Source organism: Meles meles, chromosome 16, assembly GCF_922984935.1.
Source record: "Meles meles chromosome 16, mMelMel3.1 paternal haplotype, whole genome shotgun sequence".
NCBI classification, from domain to species: domain Eukaryota; kingdom Metazoa; phylum Chordata; class Mammalia; order Carnivora; family Mustelidae; genus Meles; species Meles meles.
Window position 1 is genome coordinate 82,093,441 of NC_060081.1, and position 18,002 is coordinate 82,111,442.

General features: G+C 61.4%; 1 protein-coding gene and 1 long non-coding RNA gene across 3 annotated transcripts; one reads left to right on the forward strand and one right to left on the reverse strand.

The window, feature by feature from the left end:
- Positions 1 to 230: 230 nt before the first annotated feature.
- On the reverse strand, positions 231 to 11,958 carry YTHDF1 (YTH N6-methyladenosine RNA binding protein 1). Of its 2 annotated transcripts, XM_045981038.1 has the most exons (5): positions 11,690 to 11,958; positions 11,501 to 11,525; positions 10,455 to 10,534; positions 3,238 to 4,752; positions 231 to 1,422 (listed from the first exon to the last, which is right to left on the reverse strand). In XM_045981038.1, the coding sequence occupies exons 1-5, from the start codon at positions 11,714 to 11,716 to the stop codon at positions 1,396 to 1,398; spliced, it is 1,674 nt and encodes a 557-aa protein (XP_045836994.1). In that variant the 5' UTR covers positions 11,717 to 11,958; the 3' UTR covers positions 231 to 1,395. The 2 variants fall into 2 exon arrangements, with proteins under 2 accessions (XP_045836994.1, XP_045836995.1); XM_045981039.1 differs by lacking the exon at positions 11,501 to 11,525.
- Positions 11,959 to 15,716: 3,758 nt separating this feature from the next.
- LOC123926386 lies at positions 15,717 to 17,400 on the forward strand. Its single transcript, XR_006815236.1, has 3 exons — positions 15,717 to 16,603; positions 17,125 to 17,173; positions 17,283 to 17,400. It is a non-coding gene; the product is annotated as an uncharacterized LOC123926386 (long non-coding RNA).
- Positions 17,401 to 18,002: the final 602 nt, after the last annotated feature.

Genomic DNA, 18,002 nt, shown 5'->3' on the forward strand with positions numbered 1-18,002 from the left:
TGAAAAAACAAAAAAAAAGAAAAAGAAAGAAAGAAAAAGAAAAAAGAAACAGAAAAACGTTCCTCTGAGCTCTTCCACGGAGCACAGTGCAGGGTGAGTGGAGTCGGGATGGGGCTCTCTTTCCGGAGACCACGGGCTCCCTGCCGCAGACAGGAGAACCAGCGTCGCCCACGCGGCCAAGCAAGACCTCGCCCAATCGGGTGGGGGTAAAGAACGACAGGACAGCAGACTTGCTAAATAGGTATTGTTTATTAAGGCTTGTATTCTCCAGAGGAAAGTTACCCGATGTTGTCCGCGACTCCGTGCGCCTCCAACAGCTCGGAGTGCCGGTTCTCAATACAAGTCTAAACAATACGGCTTACGCTTTGACTGAGAGGGTCTTTTGGAGTAAATAGGTTCCAGAAGGTATCTGCTCTCGAACAGTCGGATCCCTACGGCGGGCGGGCGCAGACTGTGCCAGAACGACGGGCGTGAGCACCTTTTCGTGCTCCAAGTCAGACTCCGGGCGGCAGCGAGCTCTTCAAGGTCCCTCATTACCCAACACAGGACAGCAAATTCCATTTCTCAAAGGATTTTTTGTTTGCTTTTTCTTAAAACCCCTGCCACAGGAAAACGAAACCCGTCACAGCACCAGCTATCCCAGCAGATCCTACGTGTGAAGCTCGGCCTCGTGGGCAAACTCAGGCGGGCACCGGGATCCGCAGGTGCAGAGCGGGGGGCTGGGGTGGCCACACGCAGCTGAGCCCGCAGACCACTGAGTCCGACCCTCCGCCAGCCGCCCCCCGTCTGCCCCACCGGGGCGAGGAGCCGCGAGGGGCCTGACACCCCGTGCCAACACAGCACGCTCACCGAATCCGAGAACCCAAATCTATTTTTCTAAGTAGAAAAATCAAGTGGACAGACTAGCATTTCAGACAGATAACGGGTAATAAAAACGGCAAACCGGCCGAACGAAGTTGATTTCAGCATTTTGAAAAGTATTTTAACAGAACGCAGGAAATGACAAAATAAGCCACGGTTTCTCGTGTTTGCTAGAAAGTAAGAAAGGGTGACAAAGAAGTCCCTATAAAGACGTTAAATGACAGTGACTCTTCAGAGCAAGAACGTAACTTCTGCCGAACGACAACAGGACCTTTGGGACGTTCTGACGTGAAGGATGCTTGTGTTTCACGTCAGGTCTGACCGATAAGCGGAAAACACACTCCTTTATTAGTGAGCTCTGTGATACTATAACACGTAGAAAAACACAAACAAACGCAGATCCGTCGGGGCAAAAATAAAAGACAAAGGGCGTGAAGATGCAACGAGTCGGGCTCTGCACAAGACGACAGCACCAAGCACGTGTTCCCTTAAACTTTTTCGGCCAAGTGTCAGAACACAGAGGCTGGTTCATCCTTACTGTTTGTTTCGATTCTGTCGTTCCTGCGAAAAGAACGAGAGTTTAACAAACTGCGTGAACCGGCCACACATACTCCTTCAGAAACGAGGTCCCAGGCTATGCGGGCTGTGGCCCGGCCCCGGACTGCTGCACCCCGCTGGCACCGGCCAGGCCACGGCAGCAGGGGGGACCGGGCCTCTGAAAGCCACCCACCCACGGCATCCACCTGCTTGAGGCAAGGCCCCTCTGGCCAGGTGCCTTCCACCAGGCACAGACCCAGCTCGCCCCACATCTGCCTGTCTGGCTTCTCATCGATAGGGTCAGAAGCCCAGTCAGCCCCTCCTCATGACGCTGCAAGTGAAATCAGCCTGAGACACGGACCCACGGGGCTGGCGGCAGTTCAACCCTCTCCCGAGCTCACTGGGGGACAGCTCAAAGCCGGCAGGCATGACCCCACGGACCAACTCAAGACTTCCTCTTCCCAAAACCCCCTTGCTAACGTACATTTAGGACTCGCCGACTTTAAAACATAAACTGGGTCACGGACAGAAATTTACCCCTAACCTCACACAACATCCAGAACCCAGTGAGCTTCGGGAAAAGACCCGCGTGCCACAGGATCTAAGATAAATCACGGCCACGCACGGCCACTGCCAGAAACCCACTAAGGGTCTTCAGCTTATTACCAATGACTTCTGCCCTATCCCTGCAAAGTTAGCAGTTCAGTTGTTTTATTTTATACCTGAAGAGTTAAAACAAATTCTAACTGGAAAAAACGACAAGCACCTCTCTTCCACACCAAGGAAGGAGGGACCACTCCTGCTCACGTCTTACCAGCTTTGAGCTGGCACGGCCGGTGCAGCCTCTAAAACCGCAGACGGCGCTGTGATCCCTGTCATCTGCGCCCCGTGATGGCGTTTCGGCTACAACAGGCCGCAAACCCATCTACTCTCAATGGACGTGTAATCTAAAAAACGATGTTTTAATACCAGAAAAGCGTAACAAATCTTGGGATGAGGGGCACCTGGGTGGCTCAGTGGGTTAAAGCCTCTGCCTTCAGCTCAGGTCATGATCCCGGGGTCCTGGGATCGAGCCCCGCATCGGGCTCTCTGCTCCGAGCCTGCTTCCTCCTCTCTCTCTCTCTCTCTCTCTGCCTACTTGTGATCTCTGCCTGTCAAATAAATAAATAAAATCTTTAAAAAATCAATCAATCAATCAATCTTGGGATGAACCCTCTCAGACAAACCAGCTTTACAAAGTGTGTTACGTGGTCCTTACTTTCCCCATCTCTGAGCCAGATCGCGGGCATCTGAGCCCTGTTCTCCTACAGCACACGCAGAGTCCCTCCAGCGGCCTCTACCAGCCCCGGCTCAGGACACTCCCAGTCACGGGGCGCGAGGCAGAGCCCAGCTCACGGTCCACCGCGAGGCCTGCACTCTGGGCCCCGACGCTACCTCACCGTTAGCAAACGCCTGCACTGCAGACCTCCCCAGCCCAGCCCCTCCTTACCACCTGGATGCCGAGTTCCAGACGAAGACACTGGGTTTTCGAGGGAGACGGAAGCCACGGCCTCTAGACCAGCGCTTCCAGCCCACTAGGGCCGGGTCTGCACCCCAGCAGCTGGCCCGCCCCGGGCGCAGAACGCCGCTCCTAGGTGTCCCTGACAGAAGTGCGCACTGTGGTCGCAACCATCACGTCCTCTCCAACCAGCGAAGTCGTACAGGGACACCCATGTCCACGTCACCGCTGGTGGCCACGCCCGGGAAGCCCAGGCGGTGCTGCCCACACCCTCCCGCGACCGCAGGCCTCCGGGGAGAGGCGGTCAGGGACCCGGCTGTGAGCCCGGCCCGGGGACCCACCTTGCGTACCACCTCCTCCTCCTCCTGGCGCTTCTCGTAGTGCGAGAAGTCGTCGAAGATGGAGGTCGTGTGCTTGTAGGAGGCGATGATTTTCAGCACTTGCTTTGCCTTTTCTAAGGGCACCTCCTGGGTGTCGCGGGAGTTGGTGACCGGCTTGTTGTCATTGTTCTCCAGTCTGATATGCCGGAGCTGGTTATTGGGCACGTCCTTGACAAAAATCCACTTCACGTCGAACTTGCCCTTCCACTTGTCCTGAGCCCAGACCCCCGCGCTGGCGCCGTAGTCCACCGGCGACTTCATCTCCGCCAGCCCGCAGAAGTGCCCGCTGCCATTGACGCTGAAGAGCAGGTACACGGGTGCGCGGCTGCCGGCGGCGCGGAAGGCCCCGTCCAGGCGCCTGTTGCCGTGCTCGGTGCTGCACCAGATCGAGTACTTGATGGAGCGGTGCACGTCGTCCTCCGAGTAGCTCTTGATGATGAACACGCGCCCGCTTTTGAGGTTCCAGTCGAATTCCTTCGGGTTGTAGCTGTGGGCGGCCTTCAGCTGCTCGAGAACGGGGTGGGGCTCCGCGGCGGGGGCAGAGCTGGGCTGCGCGATTCCAGCAGCGCCGCCGTCGCCGCCAGCCCCTCCGCTCTGCCCAAAAGCCGCGCTCCTGTTGCGAGGGGCGACCCAGCGGGTTTGGGGCGGCAGCTGAGGGTTCGGATGCTGTGGTTGGGCCGACGGGGGAGGCTGGGCGGGAAGAGGCTGCGCAGCCGGCTGGTGCTGGGGGGCGGGCTGGGGGGCGGGCTGGGGAGCCGGAGCCTTGGGCGCGGGCCCCTTGCTGTCCCACGTGCCGATGTCCATGTTGTGCTTTATCGGCGGAGGGGGCAGGGCGGCCCCGATCACAGGTCCGCTTTTCGCTTTCATTTTCGGCTGTGGTCTCGCCGGCTTGCTGGCGATGGCGGCCCACGAGGTCGGCTTCGAAACCGGCACATTTACATTTGTGCCACCGTTGCCAGAAAGGACACCAGTCATCGCCACGCTGCTAACGACCGACCCGACGGTCTTGACGGCAGAGGTGGTGACGTCCCCAATCTTCAGGCCCACCATGCCCTGCTCCAGGCTGTTCATTCCAGGGGCCTTGCTGAGGCTGTCGCCGTGAAAGCCCGTCTGCCCGTCCACAATCGTGCCGCCCAGAGAGCTCGGCGGGTAAGTGTAGCTGCTCCCGTATGCAGGGCTCTGCGCCTGTTGGCCCTGCGACCCACTTGTCCCCCAGGCTGAGAAAGCAGGGTTTTCAGGGAAAAAATTAAACCTGTGCTGATAGATGTTGTTCCCCAGGCCCCCGGGCTGCCCAAAAACAGCATCGTGCATGAAATGATGGTCTCCGTTACTGAGCTGTCCGTAGGTGGTGAGGTACGGGATGGGAGGGTCCCCTCCGGTAGACCAGGGCGCCTCACTGAGCGAGTACGGGAACCCGATGGACGGTGGGTAAAAGCTGGACAGGTAAGGGTCCGCCATGGACGGGTAACTGTTACTCTGGGGAAACAAGCACAGGAAACGTTAGACCGCTCGCGAGACGCGCCCCGGCGGGGACTGCCTGCGTGGGTACCGCTGACCCTGGAGCACCGACGGAGAACAAAGCCAGGTCAGAGAGGCCTGGTGGCCACCTGCAACATTCTGGGTGCAGGCGACGTGACCAGGCTCAGCCACTCTACCATGGGCTGTCTGCAGCCCACTCAGGAACCCCCTCTCTCCCCTCAAGGAGTGGACGGTTTAAACCCAAAGGAACCCAGAGAGAGGCACGAACCCGCCGACCGGCACGATGCGGGGCACGATGCGGACCCGCACGCCAGCACAGCAGGTGAGACGGCTTTCAACGTGCAACGAGGGGTTCGAGCCGCAGGCCACGCGGGGGCGCTCAGGGAGACAAGCCCCACAACCTGGTCTGAGAGGCCTGAGGGGACCCGCCCACTTGCAACACCCTTCCCCTCCCCCCCTCCTGACGGCCCGCCCCCTCTTCTGAGTCCCGGGGGTCTCACCATCTCACAGCCCCACCCTGTCCCGGCCGGGGCCTTGGGCTCTCAGAGTGGCTCCCGCTGCTCCTTCGCCAACTCCGCGTCCTGCCTGCTCTCTGGGCTGGAGAGCCCCTTGTCTCGGGCTCCAACCAAGCTGGAGTCCTGGACACAGGAAACACCTGTGCGGCAGCCAAACCACCCCTCGAGGCAGCAGGGACTCCTCTGAGAGTCTCCGGAAGCCGGCCCAGGGCACAGACTGATACCTGGTCAGCAGTTCTGACAAGGCACCTCCTTGGGAGACTCACTGGTGGTCTGGCCAGAACTGGACCTCCCAGGCCATGCCACTGTTGGTGACTTAACTTAAATGGTTTCCTGAAGGGTGTTCGGGGTTGGGGGGAGGCTTCCCGCCCGGGACAGCTGACCTAAGAGTGGAAAGGCTGTAAAGGAAAACAAGAGTGGGGCAGCAGCAGCTTCCTAGTCTGGACACCCTCTTCTGACTGGTCCCCATCCTCTCCCCTACCTTCCATCCCAAATACCAGAAGGTTCCACATGGAGAGCACTGGCTAGAGACCTCCTCCTCCAACCCCACACCAATCTTCAGGCGAGCAGACCTGGGACCCGGCCGGCGCAAGGTGTCTGCTGCCACTCCGGTCCCAGGGACCCACCAAGGTGGGAGCTGGGCTCAGGCAGCTGGGGGCGGGGTGGGGGGGCTGGAGGACCAGACAAGCGAGTCTCTCTGCCTCCCTGCAGTGGCAACGTGGAGTGACTCAGCAGACCCCCGGAGAACCCTATGGAGAACAGGCTGGTCCCCCAGCGGTCACGGAGCAACACGTGACTGTGGTGACCCAGCCCCCCGGCTGCCAGCGAACATGACGTTCCACTCTCTTGTGAAGGTGACCTGGGATGTGACCCCCTACTGACGGGGCCTCACCAGACCCGTCCAGATGCAGCCCAGAACAGTTGCTCCCGACAGATGCGCTGCCGCCCGGCCGCGGCTCAGCCTGGCTCGCTGACTCCAAGCAAGCAACCTACTCCGCGCTGTGCACCGGGGCTGCCAACGAGAAGTCTGGGCACCGGGGCCGCAGGTGCGGCACACACTCCAGGCTTCCCCTCAGCGCGCCGGCCACGCAACACATCTCTGTAAGCACAAGGTAAAACCGCGTCCCCGACCGATGTTCTCACACACGAGACCTCTCATCATAGCCTTTGATTGAATACACGACCTCGAAAAAAGGGAGGCTGACACGTCTTCAGGGCAAAATTAGGCGACGGGAGGAAAGACAATGCCAAGTGCTGGACGCTTCGGGTGCCTCCTTGAGGCCTCGCCCAGAATAACAAACAAGACGGGCCCTCCAGACAACACAGATTTCAAAGTCAGTGACTGTTAGCCCTATGTCATTTCCACTAAAAAACCATAAAAGAAAATCATCTATTCTAAAATTCAAACTTTTTCACACTAAGTGAGCCACACTAAAAAAAAAAAAAAGAAAAAAAATACTCATTCTGAGTGACCAAAACTGAAGCTTAAGTAAATGTCATAAACAGGGAGATCAAAGGGACATGGGCGCAGGGCACGCAGCTCTGAGGCCCAGCAGGTGCACGTGACAGAGGCCCTACAGATGCGTGTGTCCCGGCACAAGAGGACCGTGGCTGCAGGCCCTCGCCTGGTGGGGCTGTGTGCATGGAGCACGGTTTGACACAGAGGACGTCTGCCTCTGTCTCAGCTCAAGGCGCGTAGTTTTGAGCAAGGAAACAAGAAGTACACGAGGATCCCCCCGGGCCCTGCCAGTCGCACTCCGTGACGTCCCCACTGACTGGCTGGTATCACTGGAGGCCACAGCCCGCAAGACCACGCGCTCCTCACCGGCCTCTCCCGTCACCCAAGCCCACCACAGAGCAAGCCACTGGCACGAACCGCGGGGCTCATGGGCTCGTCACGTGACGTGTGCCGCTGACATGGCATTGGTGTAGCCTGGCTTTGTGCTACTGGGTGAAACCCCCCCAAACCTGCGGGAAACCCTGGATGATAGCTGAGCACCATTTTCAAGACAAGTTTGTCTTTTACAAACCAAACACCTCTCCAGACCAGACAGATACTCCCGGCAAAGCACCAAGTTAACCATGAGATGACTTCGGAGAGCTGGTTCACCCAGGTCCACGAAGAGATGCGGACGCTCAGGACACCCTGACCCTGGCGCACCCCGTCAGCACGCAGGAGGTCCGCTCCAAGTGCAGAGCAGGCCTCCTGCGCGGGGCGGACGGCTGGCATGGCTTTCCAGAAGAGCGCTCCAGGACAAGCGAAAGCAGCGGCGAGCGACCAACACTGAGGCTCAGAACAGGAGAGTTTACACAACGCCCCTATAAAGCGAACATGTCCTCGGACACTGACGGCACAACTGAGTCACTGAAAAAAACTACGAAAGTTCACCATTGTTCCTTTCTGTCCCCGTCCCACGTGACCAGACCAAAGATCTGCTGACGACTAAGTATAACCTGAGCACTCCCAGCTGCCCCTAACTCCCACAGCGCCCACACTGCCTGGCCCCTCCCCCAGAATCCCACCCAGAGCCCCTCCAGGGCCCTTAACCCAGAGCCTCCCCCAGAATCCCACCCAGAGCCCCTCCCCCAGAATCCCACCCAGAGCCCCTCCCCCAGAATTCCCACCCAGAGCCCCTCCAGAACCCTTAACCCAGAGCCCCTCCCCTAGAATCCCCACTCAGAACCCCTCCAGAACCCTTAACCCAGAGCCCCCCCAGAACCCTACCCAGAGCCCCGCCTCCACAATCCCACCAGAGCCCTTCCCCCAAGGCCCCCCACCCACAATGCCCACCCAGAGCCCCTTGACTCCCCAGTGCTCTCCCTCCCCCTAAAACTGACTAGTGCACGTTCCACGGCACACAAGGGGACCCCGAGCTGCTACATCTATGCAGGAGGGTCCTGGGGGCCATTACGAAGGAATAAAAGCGCAGCAGAAGCGAAGTCCCGAGGCCTTCCTGTGGGAAAACCCCCGCCCCAGGGACACTTGTGTTCGGGGCATTCCCAGTTAAATTACCGGAGAGGCTCTGAAACACGTCCCCACCATCCCATGTATTATCACCTCGAACACAAACACAGAAACGGCCTCCAACTTGCTCCGGCAAACATCTGGGTTTAAATAAACCACAAGGTACCGGGGACTGCCAGCTCTACCCACCGCCTTCCCCGCGGCGGCCAGGCACGGGTGCACAGAAGAGCCCCTCACAGAGCGGCACCCTTTACCCGCGTGCAGCCGGGCGCACATCGACACCTCGCTGAAGACGAGCACAGCGCGGGGGTGCCGCTCCCGGCCACCCAAGCTACTTCTCTCCCTCGCTCGGTAGCACTCACACCCCGGATCCAAGACCTGGCCGAGCAGCATGCAGGAGCTACCCTCGGCAGGAATCTTCACCAGCGGAGTTCCGGACTGGACTGGATCAATTCCCAGCGGCCCGTCTACAAGGAGGCCGTACTGCATGGTGCCTCCGCCACCGAAGGAAGGAATGACCAGTGAGCACAAAAGGAGCCCTTGCCATGTGCGGGGAGAGACACAGCCCACCCCTCAGGGGGGAACCAAGCTCTGCCATAAACAGGTCCCACCACCCGGGTAAACCATGCCTCTCCGATCCCGTTTCTTCACCCGCAGAACAAGAGGACCGGGAGAATTAGGATCTCAGAGCTCTCCTGGTTACCTGCTTCCCACACTCCAACAGAGGGGTGTTTCCGGAAAATCCGTGCTCAGTCAAGAACACAGATTTACTCTACAGCAAGCTGCTGCTAACCCTGCACCCTAACAGCCAGGACACACAGCGGCTGTCTTGAGGCGGTTCACGGCAGCGTCTGCCTATGACAGCCCTCGCACTGGCTTCCCCAGGGTGAACAGCTGAGCGACCTGACCGAAAATCACCTGCCCCACTTCCAACGAAGGCCTCCTGGACAACATGAAAGCCCCGGCCTTATACAAACCTCTTAAGTGTATTTGAAACAATCCCCCACCGCCTTTCTCTGGCTAAACAGGACACGCTACCGCCATGGTACTCAAATCACGTAAAAAAAGTAAGGCAGCAGAATAAAACAAGTCCGTTCAACTGCTCGCCGGTACCTCCAGCACGACATCACTGAGGCCAGGGCAGGCCTCCTCTGCGGCACCTGGTCCCGCCCAGGGGCGGCTCTAAAAAGGGTCTCCCGGGTGCCTGTGCTACTGACCTGCTCAACGCAACAAGGACACAGATGCAGAAAAGTTCTAAGAAGTTCTAAGACACTGTAAACAAGAGCAGACTAAGAAAAAAAGAGACAGAATAACTTTATTCCTCCGCAAGAAGAGGCAAAGCTTGGCTTTATTCTAAAGCAAACACAGTACGTTTAAAAAGCGGCAGACGTCACTTAAACCTACTCCAACCAGCCCGGTGGCTTTAACCAGGGCAAGCTGGCCCCCAGGACACGTGCTGAGACCCTTCCGGTTGTCCCACAGGTGTACGTGTATGGGGCAGTCAGTCACTAATGGCGTCTTGCGGTGGAAGGCCAGGAAGGCTGGTCAACACCCTGCTACACACACGCCGCGCCCCACAGGTGTTTCAGTCCCAAGCGTCGGGGAGCCACGTGTCTACCAAGTCGGCAGCTGCGACCTACGGGGCCACACAGCTACCGGCTGCAGCTTCACGCAGCCCCACGGACCGTTACCCTCCCCACGATCCTATGAGCAGTCGCCCCAAGCAGCGCCACAGAGGAGGGACCTGAGGCACAGGGAAGGCACCTGAGGAAGTGTCACCGAGTCAGCGCTGACGATTCGAACCCAAAGCCAAAGTCTGGCTCCACGGCTTGGTTCTTAGATGCTCTCCTACACCACGATTCCAAGGTCCAGAGCTACTGACTCACCAGAAAGTTGCAGAGAACTACGCACACCCCCACTCCATCGAAAGCAGTGCGTCACTACGCCACCGGCGCGGAGGCCCGCAGAAGTCCGCGGGCACGCAGCCCCCAGGGGACACCGCTTCCTCCGGAGAACCCCGCAGCCCCCGGCTCCCGGGCCCCGTGTTCAGCTCCAGGCTATCGTCCGAGCAAGGCGTCAGCACACTATCTCTAGTACCTCACGTCTGCTTCTCGGTTGTCAGGATAACGAAGTCGGAAACGTAACACTAACGGTGCGTTACAAAAGTCAATAAAACCTAAAAGAAATATGTGTTCTTAAAGAAAAAACCAAAAACTCACCTGATTTGACTGTCCGGAAAGGTAGGGCTCAAAGTCATTGTCATGGACCGTATCCTTCTGATGCAAAGAACCATTTTGTACTAGAACAAGAAGTTGAAAAAGATTATCTGAATTTTAAATGACGACTTTTGAGCACAGAGATCAAAAGCAGTGACGTCTATGCCCATCGATTCCTAGACACTGCTTGCGCTGAAAAGGGACACGGTCGGTATCGCACGGACGTTGACATAATCACGACGATGCAGAACTTCCAGGACTTTGGTGTTTCTGACAAAGACTTACTCATAAGCGGACGGAAGGTGACAAGACAGAGGTGCAGACCAAAGTAACGCAAGAACCTGTAAGTGGTTCTGGTAAAGAGGCTCTGGGCTGGGAAGACTACGGGGCCAAAGAGAGACCGGTGCTTCCCAAGGCCCCCTGTGCGCGCAGGACAGAGACCCGAGCGGCCGGGGGAGCGGCCGGGGGAGCGGCCGGGGGAGGCCCGAGCCCAGCAGGGCTCCGAGCTCCAGGGCGCCGGCTGCGCGCGCACTTCCCACGCTACAAGGCTCAGCCGCACCAGCAAAGGAACCGTAAGTCCAGCCCGCGGGCTCTTCCCACGTAAACACGAGCAGCCCGGATTCGCTTACACCCCAGGAACACAGCCTGCGTGGACGCCGCCGTCCCAGCAGACACGAGGGGTGACTTACGGGTTCTCACAGCGCGCGGGGGGCTTATCCGAAGCCACAAGGTCACGGCGTGAGCGGCAGAGAGCCAGGCCGGGGGCCGCCGGGCCCAGCTGGCCGAGCGCGGACCGGGCCCTGCAGCCCGCCGCCCGCCCCCACGCCAACGCCCCCTCCCGCACTGGGGAGGCGCGAGGGGTCGCTCGAACCACCGCTCGCCGGCTCCTCCTGGAAAAGCCCGCCGACCCTCCCCAGCCGCGACCACCCGACTTCGGTCTGCCGGAAGCACACGGAGAAAAGTTTCCGGTTCCCGACGCCCTTCCCGGACCTCTCCTCCCCCCGCAGGGTCCGCGGCCTCCCGGGCCCGCCCGCGCCGGCCCGCCGTACCTTTATTATCTTGTCCTTTTGTTCTCTGCGGCGCCGCGGGCCGGCGCGGGCGGGACCGGGGGAGAGGGAAACACCGAGTTACTCACGGGCGCCCGTCCGGCGTGCGGCGCGCTCCGGCCCCCACGGGCGCGCGCTCCCCCGGCCCCGGCCCCGCGCCCCGGCCCCGGCCCCGCGCCCCGGCCCCGCTACCTGGGGGTCCACGCTGGTGGCCGACATGCTTCATGAACAGCCCGGCGCGGCGCGGGGCCCGGGCGCCCGCCGGCTCGGGCCTCCCCGCGAGGCCGGGCCTGTCACCCGCGCTCTCGCGGCCCCGGGCCCGCCGCCTCCTCCCCGGGCGCCGGCCGGGCGGCGGCGGCGGCGGCGACTATCGGGCGCGCGGGCCGCTCGCGGGGCGCGGCGCAGGGCCACGAGCCTGGACGGGACGCACGGACGAGGCGCCGACTCCAATGGCGGCGGCGGCGACGGCGGGGACGAGACCGCGCGACGTCAGCGCGCGCAGGGCAGGCCGGGAGCGCCGACGGGCCGCCGCGCGCCGCGCCTGCGCGCCATCGCCGGGCGGGACGGATCTCGCGCCCCGGTCCTGGTATCGCGCGGCGGGGGCGGGGCGAGCCCGGGGAGTCAAGTGGGCGGCGTCCAGCCGGGCCACCCCGGGCGGAGCGGGAAGCGGAGGGTGGTCGGCGGCCGGCCTCGTCGGGCGTGCACCTGCCGGGCCCAGCGCCTGCAGCCTCAGCCCCTGGCGCCTTGTGCGTGTCCCCGAGGTCTGAAGAAGCAGAGCCGGCGAGTAGGACCACGGCCACCTACCTAAAGCCGCTCACGGCAGGGTGGACCCGACTGACCACCCTCCAGCCCGGCCCAGACGCCCCGCAGACCTCCCTCAGAGGGGCACCCTGAGGGCAGCTCTGCAACCGCTGTTCCTGGGGGACCCTGTGCTTGGGCCTCCTAGAGGGTCCTGCTTTTCAGCGCTCTCCTGGGTCTCCAGGGACTCCCCGGTTCATCTCCCGCTTGCCTGTTAGGGTCTTGACCCCGATTTAACCACGGGGAGGAAAAGAGGGTTCAGCCCCACACTGGGCCCTAGTCCAGAAGGGACAAGGGGCCTTTGGTCTCCGTTTGAAGACAGACAGCCCCCGGACGGAGTTCAGTTCTATTCCTCACTCACCCCACCCCTCCCAGTGCAGGGCCCCCAGCCTGGACCCGGCCCCCAGCTCCAGAGCCCCTAGGGCCACTTCCCGCCCTGGCTTCCAGACGGTTCTCTTCTTCCTTCCAGCCCTCCCTCTTGCACACTGCTGTAACCTTCACAAACCCCAGGCTCTGCTGAAGGAGAGAGGCCTGGAATGCTGGCTCGGGGTAGGGAGCCAGGCAGGTGGGCATCAGAGGATTGTCCCCAAAGCAGGGCCAAGGGAGACGCCAGCAGGCAGGTTAGGCCCTAAGCAGGGGGGATGGGGACGGCTAGGGTCATCGTGGGATCCCAAGACAGGCTCAGAAGCTGCACCAGCGCCGGAGAGGCAGGGTCAGCGGGGTACCAGACCACATCTCTGGCGGCTGCAGGGGGAGGTAGAGATGGTGCCGGCAGGTGGGTGGGCCATGGGGGAGTCTGCTGCGCCACATTGCTCGTCACTGGGTCTCCCGGGGCCCTGCCTGACCTAAGGATGGGAAAGGCAGGCCGCTCACAAGGGCAAGAGGAAGATGTGATGGATGCAGACGGCTCGGCGTCCGGCAGGACCTGGCTGTGCTCGGGCCAGGGGCAGCGCGCGGTAAGCTGAAACATTATCTTGGTACTTGAAGGCACAGGTGGGAGACACACGCAGTCCCCCTCCCCCGCCCTCCACCCTGACGGCACACGTGCCCCTGCGTCTGTCGGCTTGTTCCCCCGCACACAGCTCTGCATCTCACTGAAGCTGTCAGGGACCACCCACCGCTCCCCTCATACCTCCCGAGGTCACTCCTGGGCTGTTCAGGCTCAGGCTGCGGTGAGCAGCCCAGCCCGGGTGGACTGGCTGTGGCGGGTGCAGCCAAAAGAGGCTGCGCGGGTTCATCCAAGCTGGGGGGCGGGACCTAAGGGCTGTGGCTCTGAGTGCCCCTGACCACCTGGCTGGACGCCTCTCCCCTGGGTGTTGGCCGTAGCTCACCCAACAACTGGCCTTGGGGGCCTGCAAACGAGGACACCTGTCCACCCAGTGGGTAACGAAAGCGCCCACACCAGCGTCTCGCTCTCTGGTCACCTCCTCAGCTAAACTCCAAGTATATTCCTGAGCAGGTCTCCTTCTGGAAACCCCCGTCTCTGCGGAGCTTTCTGTAGAGCTGTTTCATCCCCAAAAGACCTGCTCATGTTCTCCAGACACGTGCCCCCCCACCCCGGAAGTAACCTTCTCTTACCTCCTGTGAGTCTAGCGTTTTACGGTTTCGAAACCTCCTCTTTTTAACTACTTCATTCCGTCATTCACTCCATGAATGTTAATTGAGCACCTGCTTATGTGGGGTGCTGGGAGTTAGGCAGCAGTCTCCACCCTGAGGAGCTGGCAAGGGGACTGGGGATCATTGACGCAGCCTGGAGAGCGGCTCTGCTTACGGCACTGAGCACCTGCTGTGTACGGGGACCAGGCACAGGGACTGGATCAGCCAGATGCCGCCCTGTGACCCAGAAGGGAGACAGACGGGGGTAAACAGGTCACCTTCCATTAGAGCTGAGACAGCCAGGAGGGGCCGCTGGTCTGGCCTCAGGAGGGCCTCTGGGGCGCCATCCAGAATGGGGGCTCGGGGGCAGCAGCTCGTTGGCTAAGACTTGCAACCAGGACACAAGGGCAGCCGCATGCCCCCTGGAAGGGCAGCTCCCCGTGGCCAGGCCAGGCCGGGACCCACTGCTGTGTGCAGTGCGGGTAGACAGCCAGGCACGTGGCGGTGCGAGATGACAGCGGACCACTGAGCACCAGCAGCTCTGGGGGCCTGGGGCAGCTGAGCCCCCAGAAGTTAGAGAGCTCACCAGGGCCCCACCGGGAATCCATGGCCAGCTGGTGGACATTAACCAGCTTCTGGCACCCAGCAGCCTGTCCCGTCCTCAGGGGCACCCTCGGCTCCGGCCCCTCTGCGTGACTTCCCCGAAGGGCCCAGCCGCACCTCTCCCCAGCCTCTGCCGGTCCGCAACTTTCCCTGCTTTTCCAGGAGCTGAGCTTTTAGAATCTTAACTCCACTTTGCCAGCAGCTTCTGCTCCCTCGGTCCCCAAGGACAGTGCCAGGCGGTTCCCCAGATGTCTCACCGCTGTGGGGGCAAGATGAGATGCCCCCTGCTGGTGGTCGAGGAGACTGCGGGGGGGGGGGTGCCAGGCACTGTTGTCCCAAGTCAGGTGACCTTGACCTTGGCAGTGAGATGAGGTAAGCTGTGGCCAAGGACTCTGCACTGCTCAGTCTGGGGGAGTGGGGTGGGGGGACCTCACTTCACCTGGCAGCCGGGGGCAGCTCTCAGCCCAGGAGGGCCCAGCACAGCTGGCTCTGGGCATGGTGAGAGCCTGGGCTCGCATTCTCTTCCCTCTGCCGTCTCCCAGGGCCTGTCCTGGCATTTAGTATTTGCTGCTTAAGGTCACGCTCCCTGGGGCAGGAGATGCTTGGAGGGGAAACACAGGCCTTCACAGGCTTCCCAAGCCCACGCTTGTGACTGGGAGCCCCTGCAGACCCCTGCTGGGGGGAGGGGCAGTATCAGTCACCTGGCAGAGGACAGTGGAGGGGGCAGCTGAGAATCCGTCCTAGGGGAAGGGGATCAGGGAGACCCCCAAGCCCCCAACGCATGCCACATCATCCCACAGGATGTCACTTTACAAAACACAAGTTCAAAGACAAAAGTATTAAGAACATCGAGATGGTGAATGCCAGGCTAGCCCTGCTGAGAGCAGTGGGATGCCCTGAGGGCAGGCCTGGGTCACAGGTCCTCTGGCACCATGAGGACTCACAAAGAAGGGGGACCACAGAAGCCAGTGGCCAGAAAACTGGGGGTGGGGGCTGACCGGGTGCCTGGAGGGGCAGGTGGGGCAGAAATGAAGAGCAGGGCGCGTCCTGCTTTTTTTCCGGGGAGACTCCCCACGGTGTCCATGGTTGGGACCTGGGCGCCTCACCTGGCCCTGTCGAAGCCCCAGCCCAAGACAGTGCCTGGGTCTGGAGATGAGACGCTTCCTCCGGTGCTCAGCTAGGCCTGCAGGAGCTGTCAGTGGTCACGCTGGCCTGGAAGCAGTGGGACGCCGAGGGCAGGGCCCAGAGTGGGAAAAGCAGGCCTGTCTGACAAGCCGCAAGCAGTCCGGCTCTGGGCTTTTGGTCACAAGAACCGAGAGGTTTCATTTCCACTGAAGGCTTGAGTTTGTCCCCTGCGCCCAGGAGTCTTGACAGCAACAATGACACACGGCGTGCAGCCCCCGGGGCCGGACCTCAACTCGCCAAGGGGGGGGGTCTGTGGAGCTCAGGCAACCATCACCAGCCAAGCGCTGCTCAGCTAGCCCCTCTTGGCTGGTTCCAAGGTCCCATGAGACCAACCACAGTCCCCTCGGCCGCACTGTCCCCTCTGCCTGGGATGCTCTTCCCGGTCTCTGAGAGGCACACTCAGCCCCCTGTTCACCTCCTCTCCCAAGCCTGCCCGGGGCTCCTGGGTGGTCTGGCCCTCCCTCCTATGGCTCTCCTGAACCTCACGCTCACTCTGGGGGACCTTGGGACTCAGCCAAGTCATGACCTATCTGCAGGATCTGCGCTTGACCTGACTGTGAGGGGCCTGCCCCAAGCAACACCGCCTCACGAGCCTGAAAACCCAAAGTGAGGGAGAGATAGAAAGAAAGACGTTTCGCACCCCTGTAACCCGCTTAGCCCTTGAGCTCTGCCTGCATGGGGTTGGGGAATTTGGGACTTGTGTACCGGTGCAGCCTGTCAGCTCTTTCCCGGGAGCCCCCTCCCAAAGGTGGGTTGAGCTCCCTGATCCAGCCCTCCCTGAAGCTAAAGCTAATTGCCCGGGTCCCTAGGCTGGGATCTGGGCCCAGACACGGGATCTTTCAAGGTTCGAGATGATGCCCAGGTGGTTGCAGACAGCAGTGCTGAGTGAGGACATGTGGCCAGTGGACATCTCAGGCTTTGCAGGTAGTGGGACAAGAAGGCCGCTGTTCGTCACCCCTCCTTCCCCTTCAAGCCGTGCCCCCTGCCTTCAGTCCATCCCCCATCCTCCTGGCTCAGCTTTAAGGGGCAGCTGGGCTCGGGGAGGGGCGGGAGGGAACCTGGCTCCGTCTTCACTGAGAGGCCGGTGGTCCTGCCCAGGCCTGGGCCCAGACATGCTAGGAAACAGTCTGATTCAGTGAGCCTGAGGTCATTCCGGCTGGGCCACCCAGGCAGCCCCAAAGCTGTGGGTCGGGCAGGGTCCCCTGGGCCCTCAGCTCAGTGGAGGTCCCACACGTTCACCCTCAGCAGGCAGGGGAAGCTTGCCTTTCCCACGGGCCACCTGCTGGCCTCTGGCGGCTCTGCCCGCGGCTCCCTCCAGCCCCCTCACCCCACAGCCCACGTGCCACGTGCCGGGGTGCCCCCCCCACAGGGCTGCCGTGGCAGTGACCCCTCCGCGACACCCCGGTATCAGTGACTTACCCACTCCCTCCTTCTGCTTCCTGCAGTAACCCCAAAAAGCACTTCTACCCAGGGCCTGCCCCGGGACAACTCAAGGTAAAATGCAGGGGTGAAGAAGGAGGAGTAGACTCAGAAGCACCTTCAGTGAGATCCAACCTCCCTCCTCTTCCCTCCCACCCCACCCCCGGCCACCTTCCTTTCACAGGTCCTCATGGCTCCGTGGCCAGGCACCCTTCTAGGCCCCGAGGACCTTCTCGGCTGAGGTTCTCGCCCTCCCACGCTGCTCGCCTCGGCCAGTCCGCAGCTGGCCGGGCTCAGTGAGATTGTGCTGGCGGCCGCGAGGCTGCGTGTGCTTGCTGCTGGCGGCAGCTGCGAGGACAGTCCCACGTCGCCAGCAGCCGGGTCCAACGGTAGGGCCGGGTCAACGTGGGCCCTTGGATGGAGCGTGGACGCGGGGGCAGGGGTCCCAGCACCAGTGGCCTGCCCCCGCATTCCCACGCCTGTTTCCGCCCCCTCCAAAGCCTCTACAGGCCTGTCCTGCACTTGCCCAGTGCTCTGTGTGGTCATCTGCAGTCCTGGCTCTGGGGCCAGAGTAGGGGAGCTCCTGTGGCAGCTGGGCTTCCAGACCCCCGTGGGAAAAGCTCATGGAGCCCTTCTCTCAGCCAGGAGAGGGGGTGCACAGAGAGCAGGCCTCCTGCCCTGTCTCAGAGGGGCTCCTGGGATGCTTCCAGGCCTGGGCAGCAAGCTCGGCCCGGCTGAGCCTCCCGGAGGCCCAAGTGCCAGGGACTCAGCTGCCCTCCCCCTCCCTTGTGTGGACTGGCCTCCTTTGCCTCAGAAGCCTCCCTCCAGGGGAGGTACCAGTAGGCCGATACAGCTGCCCAGGCGTCCTGGTCCCAGTTATCTCCAGGAAAGACCAGTGCTTGCG

What these genes read in the sequence shown, in the direction of transcription:
- YTHDF1 (XM_045981038.1), bottom strand. Translation starts at nt 11,716, where the DNA reads ATGTCGGCCACCAGCGTGGACCCCCAG. An exon ending in CCACCAGCGTGGACCCCCAG is followed by an intron (nt 11,526 to 11,689) that starts GTAGCGGGGCCG and finishes GCGGCGCCGCAG; the next exon opens with AGAACAAAAGGACAAGATAA. An exon ending in AGGAGGAGGTGGTACGCAAG is followed by an intron (nt 1,423 to 3,237) that starts GTGGGTCCCCGG and finishes TTCTTTTCGCAG; the next exon opens with GAACGACAGAATCGAAACAA.